Source organism: Gekko japonicus, unplaced genomic scaffold (assembly GCF_001447785.1).
Source record: "Gekko japonicus isolate JY-2015 unplaced genomic scaffold, Gekko_japonicus_V1.1 scaffold2707, whole genome shotgun sequence".
Lineage (NCBI taxonomy): Eukaryota > Metazoa > Chordata > Lepidosauria > Squamata > Gekkonidae > Gekko > Gekko japonicus.
The window spans coordinates 20,433-37,653 of record NW_015176058.1 but is presented as its reverse complement, the minus strand read 5'-3'; the positions used below and the strand labels follow the sequence as shown (position 1 = coordinate 37,653).

At 43.0% G+C, this 17,221-nt stretch overlaps 1 protein-coding gene across 1 annotated transcript in view; it reads left to right on the top strand.

Moving 5' to 3' along the window:
• LOC107123448 (bifunctional heparan sulfate N-deacetylase/N-sulfotransferase 4-like) overlaps positions 1–4,857 on the top strand; it is a 9,432-nt gene extending 4,575 nt beyond the window's left edge. The window contains exon 2 of the mRNA XM_015426698.1: positions 4,687–4,857. Within this exon, the coding sequence (XP_015282184.1) occupies positions 4,687–4,857 (171 nt within the window). The remainder of the gene's footprint in view (positions 1–4,686) is intronic.
• The last annotated feature ends 12,364 nt before the right edge of the window (positions 4,858–17,221 follow it).

Below are 17,221 nucleotides of genomic sequence, written 5' to 3'. Positions count from 1 at the left end.
TAAAATTGCTTCCAAAAATTTGTCTCATTCAAATGGAGATGTCAGGAATTGAATCTAAGACCTTCAGCATGCCAAACAGATGCTCTGCCACTAAGCCATAGTTTCCCCCCTGTCTATCTTGTAGCCAAATGGGTGGTTTAGGATTCTTTCAACATTCTGTGTTTTACATTCTGAACAATAGATGAACAATTTTTATACTGGTCAGTTCTTCATACAAAGTTCTCAAAGAGATGGGACATGGTGGTCATGGGAGATTTCAGTTACCCGGATATCTGTTGGAAGTCCAGCTCTGCTAAAAATGAAAGGCTCAATAAATTCCTGACTTGTCTTGCTGACAACTTCATTTTCCAGTAAGTGGACAGGGGAAAAAAGGATCTGCTATCTTGGACTTGATACTCACCAACAAGGAAGAACTAGTTGATAAGGTGAAAGTTATGGGCACCTGGGTAGTGGTGACCATGTAATTTTGGAATTTACAGACTTGGGGAAGGGAAAAGCTGTACGTAGTCAGACATGTAGGTTGGACTTCAGGAAAGCAAATTTTGACAGACTTAAAGTAAAATCCCATGGTCAGAAATACTGAAAGAGAAAGGAGGTCAAGAGGGATGGGAGTTTCTTAAAAGCGAAATATTAAATATTAAATGATTCCTATGAGTAGGGAAAATGGGAGGCACCTAAAGAAGCCAAGGTGGCTCCATAAACAGCTTTCTAAAGACTTGAGAAATAAAAAAGACTCATGTAGGAAATGAAAGGGAGGGCCTTATAACCAAGGATGAATCTAAACAAATAACCAGTGCTTTCTAGAGAGAGAGTTAGGAAAGCTAACACTCACTATGAGCTTAGGCTAGTGAGAGATGCTAAAAACAACAAAAAAGGTTCTTATGTACGAAGTAAGAAAAAGAGCAAGGATGTGATAGGCCCATTGCAGGGACAGAAAAGTGAAATTTTAACAGGTGATTAAGAGAGGGCAGAACTACTCAATTCCTACTTTTCCCCCAGTCTTCTCTTTTGAGGGCAACAGTGCTCAATATGGCAAAAACAGAACACATGATGAAGGAAGGGAGTTGCAACTTAGGATCAGCATGTGGTAGTACATAAACACCTAGTTTCTTTAAATGAAACTAAGTTGTCAGGGCCAGATGAACTATATCAAAGGGTACTAAAAGAACTCACATGTGTAATTTCTGATTCTCTGTCCATTATTATTGAGAATTCCTGGAGAACAGGTGAGGTGCCAGAAGATTAGAGGCAGGCAAATTTTGTCCCCATTTTCAAGAAGGGGAAAAAGGAGGATCATGGTAACTACTGACCCATCAGCTTGACGTCTATACCTGGAAAAGTTTTAGAAAAAAGCATCAAAAAGTCATTGAGCACTTAGAAAGGCTGTGATTACTAAGATTCAGCATGGGTTTCTCAAGAACAAGTCACTAACCTTATGTCCTTTTTTTGAGAAAGTTACTACCTTGCTGGATCAGGGGAATGCTGTAGACATAGTTTATCTTAATTTTAGTAAGGCTTTTGATAAGGTTCCACATAATATTCTTGTTGACCAATTGGTAAAATGTGGTTTGTATCCTATTACTGTTAGGTGGTTCTGTAACTGTTTGACAGATCGCACCCACAGAGTGCTTGTAAATGGTTCCTCATCCTCTTGGAGAGGAGTGACAAATGGAGTGCCTCAAGGATCTGTCCTGGGACCTGTTTTGTTCAACATTTTTATCAATGATTTGGATGAAGGAATAGAGGGAATGCTTATTAAATATGCAGATGATACTAACTTGGTAGAGGTAGTAAATACGGTAGAAGACAGAGTCAGGATACAGGATGATCTTGACAGGCTGCAAAACTGGGCTAAAACAAAATGAATTTCAGTGGGGTTAAATGTAAAGTTCTGCATGTAGGTAGAAAAAATCAAATACATAATTGTAGGATGGGGGAGAGATGTCTTGGCAGTAGTATGTACGAAAAGGATCTAGGGGTCTTAGTAGACCATACACTGAACATGAGTCAGCAGCGTGATGCAGTAGCTAAAAAGGCAAATGCGATTTTGGGCTGTATCAACAGAAGTATAGTGTCCACATCACGCGAAGTGATGGTATCACTTCACTCTGCTCTAGTTAGACCTCACCTAGAGAACTGTGTTCAGTTTGGGGTACCACAATTTAAGAAGGATATAGACAAGCTGGATCATGTCCAGAGGAGGGCAGAGAAGATGGTGAGGGGTCTGGGGACCAAATCCTATGAGGAAAGGTGGAAGGAGCTGGGTATGTTTAGCCTGGAGAGGAGCAAACTGCAAGGTGATATGATAACCATCTTCAAGTACTTGAAGGGCTGTCATATAGAGGATGCTGCGGAGTTGTTTTCTGTTGCCCCAGAAGGTTGGACCAGAACCAACAGGTTGAAATTAAATCAGTCAATCTGATTTATTGTGGCAGGAGCCAGTAAATTAAATCAAAAGTGTTTTCGGCTAAACATTAGGAAGAATTTTCTGACAGAGCAGTTCCTCACTCAGTGGAACAGGCTTCCTTGGGAGGTGGTGGGCTCTTCTTTGGAGTTGTTGTTTTTTTAAACAGAGACTAGATGGCCATCTGATTGTTTGAATTTAGGCAGATTATGAGAAGGAGGACAGGAAAGGTTGCATCAGTGCTTAGTTCTTGTGGCCCTTTCTTACATGCTCAGGGGAATGCTGATCACCACTTTGGGGTCAGGAAGCATTTTTTCTCTAGGCCAGTTTGGCTGGAGATCCTGGACATTTTTTGTCATCTTCTGGGCATAGAATAGGGGTCAGTGGGGGTGTGAGGGGGGGATGTATTTGTGAATTTCCTGGCTTATGCAGGGCAGGGGTTCGAATAGATGACCCTGGAGGTCCCTTCCAACTCTATAATTCTATGATTCTGTACCTCCCCCCCCCCACATGATGGATATGTATTCAAAAATCACTAAATCAGTGCAAAAAAGGAATTTGATGTGATCATACAAATAACTGCATCAAGATAAAATGCTATACAAGAAGAATACTGATGCAAGCATCCCATCCCGTCAAGAGCACAGCTTTCCCCCCCTCATTCATATCAATATGCAAGCGTGTCAGTTGCAGGTAAACTGAAGGACCTGAAAACTGTACATACTTTACCTCACAAATTCATTGTACAAATGTCCTTAGCAAAAAAACCCCAACAACAGGCATTCAAAAGGTGTAGATTGCCTGACGGAGCAAACCCACAGAAGAATAAAAGAACAGAACTGGTGAAACTCACTCATCTCTAGAGGGTAAAGCTGGGTCCCCAAGGGCCCAATTATATTGCAGCTGAATTTTTTTAACCCAGTGGTTCTAAGGAACCTAGAACTACTGTATACACTGACCTTAACGAATGGCTGGGGCAAAGGAGAATCTTGTTTGACAAACAAGGCTGAGCTGGATGGCATTGTCCTACTTCCTTGGGATAATATGCTACTTTAGCTGCTCCTGTACAAGTTTCTCTTGTGTGTATTGAAGAACAAGAGTATATACATTTAAGACATCATAACCAACAGCATCAAAAAAAAATCCTATTGAAAACTTTATCTGCAGGTATTCTGGGCTCAGAATTTTTGTGCTGTGTAAATTTTTTCGTCAACAAGGTATGGGGATCTCCCAGACTAATTTCATTCAAGCAAAATGTTAGATGCCACATTGCCTTTGGTGAAGATTGTGACTGATAGTGATAATCAAAGTGTTCCAAGAGTGGCTGTATAGAAGGAAGCACACAAGCCCGACTTACCAAGTGTCAGTTTTTGCAACCTGGGCTTGGAGTGAAGCAAAGAAGTCCGCCTGCTTCTGCAGCCATGTGTGCTGGCTGGCTGAAGGCTTGTGCCCGATGGTGTTTTTGAGCCAGCCTGCTGCATCATTGCTTCAGGGGCAGGAGCTGTGCTGGGAGTGATGGTGACCAGTGTTCCCTCTAAGCTGAGTTAGCGTGAGCTAGCGCACAGATTTTTAGCTTCCAGCTCGCACATTGTCGTCTTAGCTCAGGAAGGAGGGCTCCAGAGCAAACTAATTTATACAGTAGCCAAATCGCTAACTCACAATTTTAATGCCAGTAGCTCACAAAGTATTATTTTTGCTCACAAGACTTCACAGCTTAGAGGGAGCATTGATGGTGACGTGGGCATTTTGGTGGGCTCCTAGTGGGCATTTAAATCTCTGCAGCCAGGTGCCCCTTCCTGTTTTGTGGATCTTCAGTTCTCCCACCCACCCTCCCTCTTCTGGTCATAGAATGTTTTGTATTATTGTTTGTGCTTTGATTTGTCACAGCTTCGGTGGTTTGGGCATTAGGACAAATCGGGTTTGGGGGTGGGGCCTGTGTGCCCACCTTCTCTGTTTGGAGACTCCCTTAACGGGTCTTGGGGGTGGAGCCATTAGCGGCTTGCTCAGCTCGGGGGCTGTCATCCAGCTTCCCCACCAGGTGGAAAGGGAATATCTCAGCAGCCAGTGCCCATGTTGTCCTCACAACATTGCCACTGCTCGATTCCCCCCAGCAGGTGGGTGGGTGGGGGAATGGGTTTCATAGGACAACAGTTGGATTATTCGATGCTGGATCCTTTCTCATGCTACACTGATGATCTTTGATTTGTTCCCAATAAAGCTGTAGCCATTTTTCTGCCACAAAATTATCTTGTGTTGTGTTCCACATATTCTCTTCTCAATAGGCCATGGGCCCGCAAGCATTTCTGAGAAAAACAGTCGAAGAACAGAAACCTAAAGCATCTGGCATTTTGGATACTGAAAAAAAATCACACAATTCAACTAAAGTTCTATTTGATGCAATGCTGCAGCTGGAAAATATAACTACTGCTGTTTTTTCTGTAGTAGATGGATAGAAGGATACAGTTGTCACAGGCACAAGCAATACATTTTGGTGGCCAAGATCTTTGTGTGTGGGGGGAGATATTGGCCACCTCTAGGAATGATATTTGGAGCTGTGGTGGCTCAAGTGGTTAAGACGCTGAACTGCAGGCTGTGGAAGGTCAGTAGTTCAGCAGTTCGAGACCCGAGTTGCCGCATGACGGAGTGAGCTCCCATCTCTAGTTCCAGCTCCTGCCAACCTAGCAGTTTGAAAGCAAGAAATTGCAAGTAGATAAATAGGTACCACTTTGGTGGAAAGATAACAGCATTCCGTGCGCCTTGGTGTTTAGTCATGCCGGCCACATGACCATGGAAACGTCTTTGGACAGTGCTGGCTCTTCGGCTTTGAAACGGAGATGAGCACCGCAACCCTAGAGTCGGGCTTGACTGGCTTTCGAGCAAGGGAACCTTTACCTTTACCTAGGAATGATATTTAAATAAAAAGATATTGCGTGGCTGCAGGAATTTTTATGGAGTAGTTATTTGGGGTTTTGTTGCAATTATATATTTTAAATTTAAATTTATAAGTGGCTTTGAGCCACAAGGAAAGGTGGTTTATAAATATTTTAATTTAAAAGTTGCATATGAAGCAGTAATCAGTATTCTGAACTTTTAACAAAAATGTTTGAGTTTTAGTGTTTGATATGATGACAAATTCATTTTCAGGTAAGATTGGTTTCTTGAAGTGCTGCTTAATGAGTCCTTATTTATAGGCCACAGAGTCTTAGAATCCATTAGTATCCAAGCCAGGTTCTTTGCTAATGAATTTGATACAATGAACAGTGATGAGGTTACAGGAAGGGAAAACTACTGAGATATAGGAAAAAATCTGTCAGCACTAGCAGCATTAAAAGTGAGTGTATGTGACTTTCTCCAGTGAGTTAAAAACACCTTTTTTGGTAAGAGAAAGAAAAGGTCAGACGAAGATAAGGGGAATAGATTTTTCTAAAGGATATTGTGGGTTGCGGTTTATGTATTTCAAGATGGCTAATGATTTCTAGATAGGGGTTTTCTGTTTTGCTGACACACTCAGAAGTCCAACTTTCTTTCTCCAAGAGAAAGCACAAATTTTCCTCAGGATTGCAGCCCACTTCACTTTTTCTCTCATTTTGAACACTGACAGTTACAGTAGTCTTTAAGAGAGAAATTACAGCGGTGCAGGGCCCTCATTTGGCTCAGTACCCGTGTGCGTGTGTGTGTGATTTCCTCATTGCATGCTGTTTCTTTGTGCAAAATGGAGATATGTCTTCTGCCCCCCTTTTTTTTCTTTAAAGAGTTATAATAGTGTGGAGAGCCCAGTTTCAGTTTGTAAAACTGTTGGGTTGGGATGGAGAGGTAAATTTCCCCTCCATTCTCATCAGAAACGAATCAGGGCTCAAGACATCTGTACTTAAAAAGATCCAGTCATGATCCTCCCCGTGTCCTGTCTGTTTTAAGCCAGAGCTACTACAGCACAAGGTCAGGAGACATGAGGATATAACAGCATCAGAAGACCAGTCCAGTAGTAATACAAGGACCCCCACGGCTGAAAATGCATTTAATGCCACTGCAGGAGAATTCTTCCATTAGCTAAATCTGTAGTATAGAGAGAAGATTTTATTGTATTTAGCCATAGGCCATTACAAACCACAGACAGAGAAGAGCACAATAAAACACAAAAATTGTATAAAATAAGATACAGTCCAACATTATAAATCCATAAAACCGAGGTTATGAACAGTTAATTAATTCACAACATACCCACTAAAATCAGTATTAGCTAGGAGCAGCGTTGGCCCGTATTTTCCTTGCAGCCAAGGCAAATAAAGCCATTCTATGGGATACATCAGCATTGGCATCGGCTAGCAAAAATATAATCTTCTCTGATCTGTAGTATACTATTCTCCTTGTTCTTCCACAGAGTAATGAAGCTAGAAAAAGTGGATAGAACATCAATCCTCACTGGTTTTCACCACCCTGAACAACTTTGTATCATCCGCAAATTCAGGACTGTCTACTCCGCAAAGTCAGGACTGTCTACTCTGACTGGCAGCAGCTCTCCGGGGTCTCAGGCAGAGGCTTTTCACACCACCTACTAACTGATTCTTGTAATGGAGGTGCTGGGTTTTGAACCTGGGACTTTCACTGCTCCTCAGAAACCTCTACTATTATTTCTTATGAATTATCCGATATTCATGTTTCCTGTGCACATTCCCGGTATAAATATGCTTATTCAGATATCAAACCATACTGCATTCCATCCAGTATACACAACATTGCAGTCTTAACACTACCACCCCAGATATACAGCAAACAGAGGGAATCTTTCTCATAACTACAATTTCTGAACAGATAGAACTACATTATAAATTTGGGGTAACTGTAATCGTGTTCCTTCTAGAACAGGGGTGTCAAACGTATGGCCTGCAGGCTGGATCCAACCCCTGCAGTGCTCCAATCTGGCCCAGGAGCAACTGGCTTTCTGCTGTTTCCTGCTTCTTGTTCCTGCTAGCTGCTTCCTGCATCAGTGCTCTTTTTGTTTAGTCTCTCCTATTTCCTGCTTTGTAGAGGACAGAAAGAAAGCCAAGCCTCAGGGCCGGCCCGAGGTGAGGCTGCGCCCTAGGCAAGGCTGCAGGCTGCAGGTGCCAACCTCCCAATGGGGCCTGGAGACCACCCCACTGGGAACCCAGTGGGAGGCCCTGGATGGGGCGGCGGGCCCTGGATGGGGGCACCAAAGTTCGCCTCCCCCCGCCAAAAGCCAGTGCCGATCCCCGAGGCTCCCCTCCACGTCCCTCCACGTCCTTCCCGCCTGCCCGGACCCTCTCCAGCAACCCATGGCCGGCTTCAAGTTTGCACACTGGGGGGGAGGAACACAACCCTCCCCCCCAGTGCGCAAACTTGAGGCCGCTGCGTTTTCTTTCTGCCGGCGCCTTGCCCGCGGCGGGAGGAGGTAGGTGGGCGAGGGGATAAAGGGCCGTGCAGTCCCAGGGCGGAGGGCTGGCTGGCTGGCTGAGGCGCTGGCAGCAGGGCACGCTTAACTCCTGCCTGGCGGCGCCTGCAGCAGCTCCGGCGGCCTTGGCTCCCCCAGCAGGCGGCGACAAGTGCAGCCCGGGCTGGGCTCCCCTGTTCATGTGCCCGCTCTGCCGGCACCTTTCCCTGCTGGTCATGGGTCGCTGGAGAGGGTCCGGGCAGGCGGGAAGGACATGGAGGGATGCGAAGGGGAACCTCGGGGATCGGCGCTGGCTTTTTGCAGGGGGAGGTGAACTTTGGCACCCCCATCCAGGGCCCGCCGCCCAATCCAGGGCCTCCTGCTCTAGGCGAGTGCCAAGTTGGCCTAGCAGGAGAGCCGGCCCTACCAAGCCTCCCTGTCTTCGATTGGCTGAGGGCTCCTCCCCATCCTCCTCTGGAGAGGGAGAGGGAGGGGAAGAGCCAGAGAGAGGGGTGGAGAGAAATGGAGTCCTGTGGCACATATAAGAAGACCAACAAACTTTTATTCCAGGTATAAGCTTTTGTGTACAAGCACACTTCTTCAGAGGGGGGGAGGGGGGGAAGAGCCACAGACAGAAAGTCCAACATTTAAGACCAACAACATTTCATTCCAGATAAAAGATTTTGTGTGCCTGCACACTTCTTCACGGAGGGAGGGAGGGAGGAGGAAGGGGGAGAGGGGGGAGAGAGTGTGTGTCCCATGTTAAATCCAACAATGTTTTATTCCAGGTATAAGCTTTTTTGTGCCTGCACACTTCTTTGGGGGGGGGGAGGTAGGTGGGGAAAGAGCCAGAGAGAGCACACCAGAGAGTGAGTCCCATGGCACTTGGAGAGATTCCCCCTTTCCATTTCTAACAGATGGGGAGGGGGAAAGAAACCTAACAGCATAGCTTGCATTCTTTATTAGCGGAAGGGAGCAAGAATCCAGTAGCACTTTGATGACTAACAAAATTTGTAACAGTGCATGAGCTTTCATGAGTCATTGCTCACTTCTTCAGATACAGCTAGAATGTGAGTCCGTCCTTATATCTTGGAGAGTAAACTGATTTCAAATGCCAAATGACAATAGCAGGCATTGGTAATGAGAGAAGAAACCTAGGTCTCAGTCCAGTCCAGTGGAATGCATTTTCTTGAGCTTCATTATCAGTTGCAATTCAGCAGTCTCTCTTTCTAATCTCCCTTTGAAATTCCTTGCTACCACTCTGCTACTCTTAAGTCAGCAACTGAATGTCCTGGAAGGTTAGAATGTTCTCCCAATGGTTTTTGAATGTTGTGGTTTGTAATAGCAGTAGAAAGAGTAAGAGTCCAGTAGCACCTTAAAGACTAACATAATTTGTGGTAGGGTGTGTGCTTTTGTGAGTCACTGCTCACTTCTTCAGAGTTATTTCCATTTATTCTTTGCATCCTCCTAGAATGAATCCTTCTGCATCAAATTAAGACCTAGGTTTCCTGTCTCATTTCCAATGCTGGTATCTCCATGCCTACTACCCCCCCCCACAAATCACACCTAAACCAATCACGCCTGCTATTGCCATTCAGCATCTGAAATCATCTTTATAACATTTATATCTCCAGTACCTCGTGTTACATTTTGTGGTAGACATGGCCTGGCCTGGCCTGACAAAGTGACATTTATGTCAGATCTGGTCCCCATAACAAATGAGTTTGACACCTCAGCTCTGGAGGTTACCTTGTCCTCTACCATACAAGATTTTAAACAGTAGTCAGGATCTCATGGCCCGAACCATTCCCTTTTGTTCCCGTGATCTAGACTTTAAACCCCTTCCCTTGGTTCTTAAATGGTATAAAAATGGCATCAGTGTTTGACACCTCCTTGGGTTTTTTGAAAGCCTCTGTCTTGCCCTCACCTGATCCTTGTGCTTTAAAAAGCACTTTTAACTCTGAAAGGGTGCTCTCATTTCTGTAAGATAAAGGCACAAATATATATAAGAATCAAACAGATCTTTTGATTGTAATGAATGAAATAAAACCGTAACATCAGAAGTCTACATCCTACATGTTATACGGGGAAAGCATTAGGTTTGATAAATCTAATTATAGAGCTTCCATTTAGTAGCTTCTGTGATCCTCTGAGAGAATCTTTGATTTTATTTACAAAGGGGGATGGAAGAGAAAATGTTCATTAGTTCTCCATGTCTGACAAACTTTTAGAGTAAGGTTAATAAGTGTTTTGCAGAGAAACCATAAAATGTGCAATTTTTCCCCCTCAGAAGTATGTACCCAAATGTCCTAAGGAGACAATATAGATTGTATGCAAGGATATTTATTAAGCTAATTTTAGTGCAAGGAGTTAATCTGTCAGAGGCATTAAGAAGTTAACAAATGTTGGGCAAAATAGTGGCTCTTGGACAATCAAAGTCCAGATTGCAAAATTTCCAGGAACTAAAAAAAACCAAAAGTGCCTTTTAGGGAGTCATATCATAGCTACATCTATCTCATTATTGTATGTTTGGCAGACTCTCTCTTGGGTCTTAGTCACAATATGTGCTCTAACAGTGAACTTCACCTACAAACTGAAGAAGCACCATCTATTCTTGGGGGGTTATTAACTCATGAAAATAGCTCTTTACCCCCATTAGTAAACATACTATTGTTCAATAACAACAAGACTGAAAATGCTGTGGAATCCCTTACCATGTTGGGAAGGCCAATGTTGCTACTATAACCTACCTAAATACTAAATGCTGTTTTTGTTCATTCTCTTCATTAGTGCTACTTACATATTGGTTTTGAATAAGAATTTTCACTCATGTAATCCTAACAATATGCTTTGCCTGAACATCATCCATTATTAGGGAGATATTTGCTCCCTTTGGAACACCCGGAGGTATCTTCTGTGTCACAGGAAGGAACCCATCAATAATGAAATCCTGATTTTTTTGCACTGCTTTTTATATATGAACTCCCTTCCAACATACACCATAATTTAAAAATAGTGAACAAATTGTAAATTGTATGTATACTTCCAGGAACTGCAACATGCCTATTTAGTACAGAAAACTAAAATAGTATCATCTGGTAAGAGCTGTATAGGCACTCTCTTTGGGTTTGTGAAACAAGATGGAGGATTTAAAAGACTGAAGAATTTAAGTAGTTCATTATTGTTTTTCTTGTAGTCTCCAGTGAAACTGAAATTCTGAAATTTCTAGTGAAAGTAGAGCTTTTGAGGGAAGTTAGATGAAATTCCAAAATATTTGCTACGCTTCTTTCTTAAATTTATAAGACTAATTTAAACCTTTCAAGACATATCAGAGACACCATTCAAATATGAGAGTCCTAAATTAAAAGCAAAACAAGTCAGGGTCAAATAATACTAAACAGAAAGCTCTCTTATCCAGAGTTATCCCAGACAAGTATCTCAGATACATAAACATCACCCAGAGATAACCTAATCATTGCATGAAAATAAGTCATGTGAGTTTGTATGACAAATAGGCTATGAGCAACCTCTATGTACACCAGTTTTATTTGTTTCTGTTTCATTTCTTTCTCTCCTTCAGGGAGCCCACAGCAGGATACAAATATTAGGAGCATGTACATGGCCCCTTCCCTGTATCCTTACAACAACCCCCTTTGAGGCAGGCTAGGTTGACTGACTCAAGGTCACATTTCCTTCTCTCTCTCTCTCTCTCTCTCTCTCTCTCTCTCTCTCTCTCTCTCTCTCTCTCTCAGTAAAAGGGCTGCTGATTTTATAGCTGCACAGTAGCAGCACCTTGCGCACAGGCCAGCTAGCCCCATGGAATTTTGCTTCCTTGCCTTAGTGAGAATACCACAGTTTTGTACCGCATACCACAAAATCTCAAGAGTTAGCAACAGTTTATGCATTTATTTTGATTCTCTTTTATACAGTATTTGTGTGTGTGTGCATGCACACATGTGCCTGCATTCCTGGAAGTCATGGTGACTTCTGGTGACCCCTACTGTGGCTTAGATGTTTTCAGAGAGGTGGCTTGATTGCCTGCCTCTGCATTGAGAGCCCTGGTATTCCTTGGAGGTCCCTTTTCCGAGTACTTGCCAGGGTTGGTCCTGCATAGCTTCTGAGATCTGATGAGATCAGGATTGCCTGGGCTATCCAGGTCAGGGCTATTTTGATTCCGTTAATTGTGTTACTAAATGAGAAATCAAGATGCAAAGTAGTCAAATACTAAGGATACTTTCCCCCTTCCTGGTAGCTTAGGAAATTGTTTCTTCACATTCTTGTTACACCCTAATCAGTATTCTGAACTTATCTTTTAATAGATGCTGTCTGGGAACATAACCTGTATCACCATGGCACCTATAATCATCATTGCCCTTTGTGTTAGAAACCCAGCGAGGTGTAGTGGTTACACTGTCAGATCAGGATCTGGGAGACTCAAGTTTGAATCCCCACTCCACTATGGAAGCTTGCTGTGTGAATTTGGGCCAGTCACACACACTCAGCCTAACCTACCTCACAGGGTTGTTGTGAGGGTAAAGCAGAGGAGAGAATGATGTAAGCCATTTTGGGTCTCTGTTGAGGAGAAAGGTGAAGGATTAATGAAGTAAACAAACAAGTAAAAATAGATGAATTGCTTCATCTCCCCCATATTACCTCAACAGCTTTAATTCCACAATCCATAACTCCTGGGATTTTTGCTTGTTGATGAGATCCCTGCACAATCTTCTATGAATAAACCAGTTTACCATGAAATACACACATTTTATGTGAATCCTCCCAGTGTTACCAGTCATCATGCTTTGTGATGCTCTACAGTAACCTGTGTTTAAACAACAGTGTGTGTTACTCAGCTTGGGGTTGTGGGACTCAGTTGTTTCCTGTATTGGAAAATAACATGTTAAACAGTGATGGAGTGCCATGGCATAAAGGCTGGCTAAACTAAGCTGAAAGAGCAGTCATAATTATTGTCTTAAAAGCACTTGATGTAGCAATAAACACTTCACAAAGAATGTCAGATGTAATGCACTTCCATTAGCAACAATGTTACTTACGTTTCTTTAAATATGTCTTTGTCATCCAAATGCATGGGGAAGAAATAGCTTTCAGGCCAACAGTACCACTTAGGATCATTAACATTATACAAGACATTTCCAAGCAACCCAATTCAGACAAGGGTATTATTTATTCATTGGAGTGCATGCACAGACAGACAGATAGATGGGGTGGGGGAGAGGTTTGTAGAGCAAAACTCCTTTCCACTTACTGTCTGGGAATCTCTTGTACAGAATGTTCTCTTGTACAGAAACTGCAGTATTTATTGTCATTGTTTTAGTTTTAAAAATGTATATTTTGCCTTAAAGCCAAAAAAACAAGGGAACAAGACTAGTGTCACAGAAGTCCCAAATATACAAATTCCACATGGAGAAAACACCATCAAAAATTGCCAAACAATATATTAAACAATTATAAAGTTGGTGGTGTCACAACAACAACATTAATGCATACTGTAACTATAAGGCACAATATTTCCTCCTTTGTAGATAAGACATAAAGTCCATATAATCAGTGTAACTTGATAGGAGGAGTCCACATAGTCATAATATTGTCCACACAGCCTTTGCAAAGACACCCGTTCTAGACACTTAGAAGATGCTTTTCCAGGCAGGTTTCTTTAAAAAACAATTCTGTTTTTATATGTGTTTTTGAGGTTAGGCATTTGTGTAAATCTCTTTACAGTTCCACTTACACAGCCAGCAAACTGAAGAAGTCGAAGGAAATGCATCTTCTAGAACGGGCATCTTTGGAAAGGCTGTTTGAACAATATTATGACTATGTGGACTCCTCCTATCAAGTTACACTGATTACATGGACTTTATGTCTTATCTACAAAGGAGGAAATATTGTATCATATGCCTTATTATATTTACAGTATGCACTAATGTTGTTATGACGTCACCAACTTTATAATTGTTTAATATATTGTTTGGCAATTTTTGATGGTGTTTTGTCCATGTACAATTTGTATATTTGGGACTTCTTACTCAAAGCAGCTAACACAAAATCACAGAAAGGAAATACAGTAAAATATTCAGACCGCACGAAGTCCAAGCCGTACTTTCAATTAACATTCTCCATAGTTGATTATAACATTGTCAAGAAAAGTATTCAGCAATATTTAGTATCAAGTGTTCACTCTTCAACATAGGCCTATTAAAAATAGGAATTTTTAGGACCTCTTCGGCTCTTGCTCATAAAAACGTTTGAGTAGTCCAATGCTTAGGGTTGCTAGCCAACACGTGGGGCCTGGAGACCTTCCAGAATTACAGTCCCCATGGACAAAGTGGTTGCTTTAAAGGGTGGACTTATGACATTATAACCCCCACTGAGATCCCTCCCCTACCCAAACTCCACCCTCTCCAGGCTTTGCCTCCAAATCTCCAGGAATTTCCCAGCCTTGAGTTGGCGCCCTACCAATGGTATTCATGTTTAGTCAGAGATAAAGTCCACATAACTCTATGGGACTTACTCCCAATTAAGTGTGCATAAATTGCAGGCTTATTTAACCTTTTTCTCCACTGGAAAGGAAGGAAAGATAAAGACCTCTGAAGGCAGCAGAGTTTAGTGAAATGGGGGGGGAGGAGTTTGAACAAAGTGAGTTGAAGAGGGAATGGTGGGAGGAGTCTTAGAAGGGAAGAGAAGGAGGGAGAGAGAATGGATCATCTGGATTAGGGGCTGCAGAAGTAAGGAAAGGTGTAACTCTGATTAGGACATCATTTATGTAAAATTTATATAAAATCTGGAATAAGCAGCCTAATCCTAGTCTACAGGCATTTAATATAGTGGTACTTAAATTGCCCTGATGCTTTTTTCTTCAGAAACCAGAGAAAAAGTTGAGTTGAGTTAGAATTTATTTTGGTATGTCACCAGCACAAATCAGTTAAAAATATATATTTGGATACCATATTCTAGGTACACAGCCATTAAATAGGAAATAATTAGATAAAAACTTTAAAAATACAAGTATTTTAAAATGAACAGAATTTTTAGTCTTTCAAAAGTTAAGAAGTTCAAAAGGCTCAAGAATCATCTATGTCACTCCTTCATTCTTTGTGGATTTTATAGGCTGTGGCCAAGAATCTGGTGCAAGCAAGCAAGCATAACCTGGGGGTTGTAATCCAGCAAGAGCATATTACTTAATTCTGAATCCAGGAGACCCGAAAATCTCTCCAGTGTTTGAGGCTGGAGTTTCTGAAGCAGCATGCTGCATGGCAGTGTAAATGTTTAAACCGGCTTTGCTGTTCAGCAGAGCAAGGAAGTTCTGTAGGGAGGGGCCGTGGCTCAGTGGTAGAGCACCTGCTTGGCATGCAGAAGGTCTCAGGTTCAGTCCCTGGCTTCTCCGATTAAAAAAGACAGGCAGTAGGTGATGTGAAAGACCTCTACCTGAGACCCTGGAGAGCCACTGCCAGTCTGAGCAAGGGTTGCCAACCTCCAGGTGGTGGCTGGAGATCTCCTGGGATTGCAATTGATCTCCAGATGAACGAGATCACCTGGAGAAAATGGCCGTATGGAAGGTGGACTATGGCATTGAAGTCCCTCCCCTCCCCAAACCCTGCCCCCCCAATCTCCAGGTATTTCCTGGAGATTCAGAATCCTATTCTGAGTAGAAAATACTGACCTTGATGGACCAATGGTCAGATTCAGTAGAAGGGAGCTTCATGTATTCATGTGCTCATGTGAAACATGAAAGAAAAGCAGAATCAAAAGAAAGTTGAGGAAACTGAATTCGAGAGTAGGAAGCCTCTAGTCAAGGAACCAGGAAGCTTGCACAAAAGCCCCTTTTCCCTTTTATATTGAGGAAGAGAAATACAGATGTCGGTTGGTGAATGGAGTGAAGAGCAGAGAGTTGTTGTTCCTTGAGTGGGGACCAGCCCATGAGGGGGAGGGAGAAGGACAACACAGACACATATGCTGAGAAGAATTGGCCACAACTTTATTGATTACAGGTTCCTCAGGCCTCGATGCAGCACAGACTGGATACAGTGGATGCAGTTGACAGCCCAACAGCTGTCAGCAACTTCTCTTACCCACCTGTTGGGGTATCTGAGGCAGAGGGTTGGTATTAGGGCTGGAAGCAACAGAAACTGCTATTCCTTCCCATCACCATCCCCTTGTGGGCATGGCCAATGCATCAGCCCCCAGGTTGGATGTCCTGTACCTTGCCCCCCAGAGCCCTCTTTGTCAAGAGAGAGTTGCTGAATGCCAAGCACCTCTTCAGCCTGCTCATTTCATTCTGAGCTGTGTACCAAGGAGAAGCCTGTAGCTTTCAGGTCTGTGAGCCCCACCCGTCCTGTGATGGGCTGACATCTGGACTGGACTACAGGAAGCTGATGGAAACCTGACTGGCTGACAGCCAGTGCTAGGCCCAGTTGCCCAAAGATATCCATCCATCCATTCATTTTTATTGCTCATAGACCCATAAATCATAAGCAAATAGGATATAATACAAAATACAACATATATACATACAGTACATTACAATTACAGTTACAATTTCACAAAATTAAGCAATTTGGTTACCAAATATATATTAACTGCCTAAAAGAGTCAATTCATTTAATACCACCCAGGGTTAGCCCAAAGATATCCCAGTGCCCATGGCTGGAGCTGTACTTCTGCAGGGTGGGAAGCAATTGGCTTTCTCAGTCTTCCTCTGACATGATGCTTGTGAGGTAAAATTCACACATAAAATAGCCTTTACTCCTGTGAAAGGCAGCCGGCAGCCTTTCATGTATTCATGTGCTCATGTGAAACAAGAAAGAAAAGCAGAATAAAAAAAAAGTTGAGGAAACAGAATTCGAGAGTAGGAAACCTCTAGTCAAGGGACCAGGAAGCTTGTACAAAAGCCCCTTTCCCCTTTTATATTGAGGAAGAGAAATAGAGATGTCAGTTGGTGAATGGAGTGAAGAGCAGAGAGTTGTTGTTCCTTGAGTGGGGACCAGCCCATGAGGGGGAGGGAGAAGGACAACACAGACACATATGCTGAGAAGAATTGGCCACAACTTTATTGATTACAGGTTCCTCAGGCCTCGATGCAGCACAGACTGGATACAGTGGATGCAGTTGACAGCCCAACAGCTGTCAGCAACTTCTCTTACCCACCTGTTGGGGTATCTGAGGCAGAGGGTTGGTATTAGGGCTGGAAGCAACAGAAACTGCTATTCCTTCCCATCACCATCCCCTTGTGGGCATGGCCAATGCATCAGCCCCCAGGTTGGATGTCCTGTACCTTGCCCCCCAGAGCCCTCTTTGCCAAGAGAGAGTTGCTGAATGCCAAGCACCTCTTCAGCCTGCTCTTTTCAGTCTGAGCTGTGTACCAGGGAGAAGCCTGTAGCTTTCAGGTCTGTGAGCCCCACCCGTCCTGTGATGGGCTG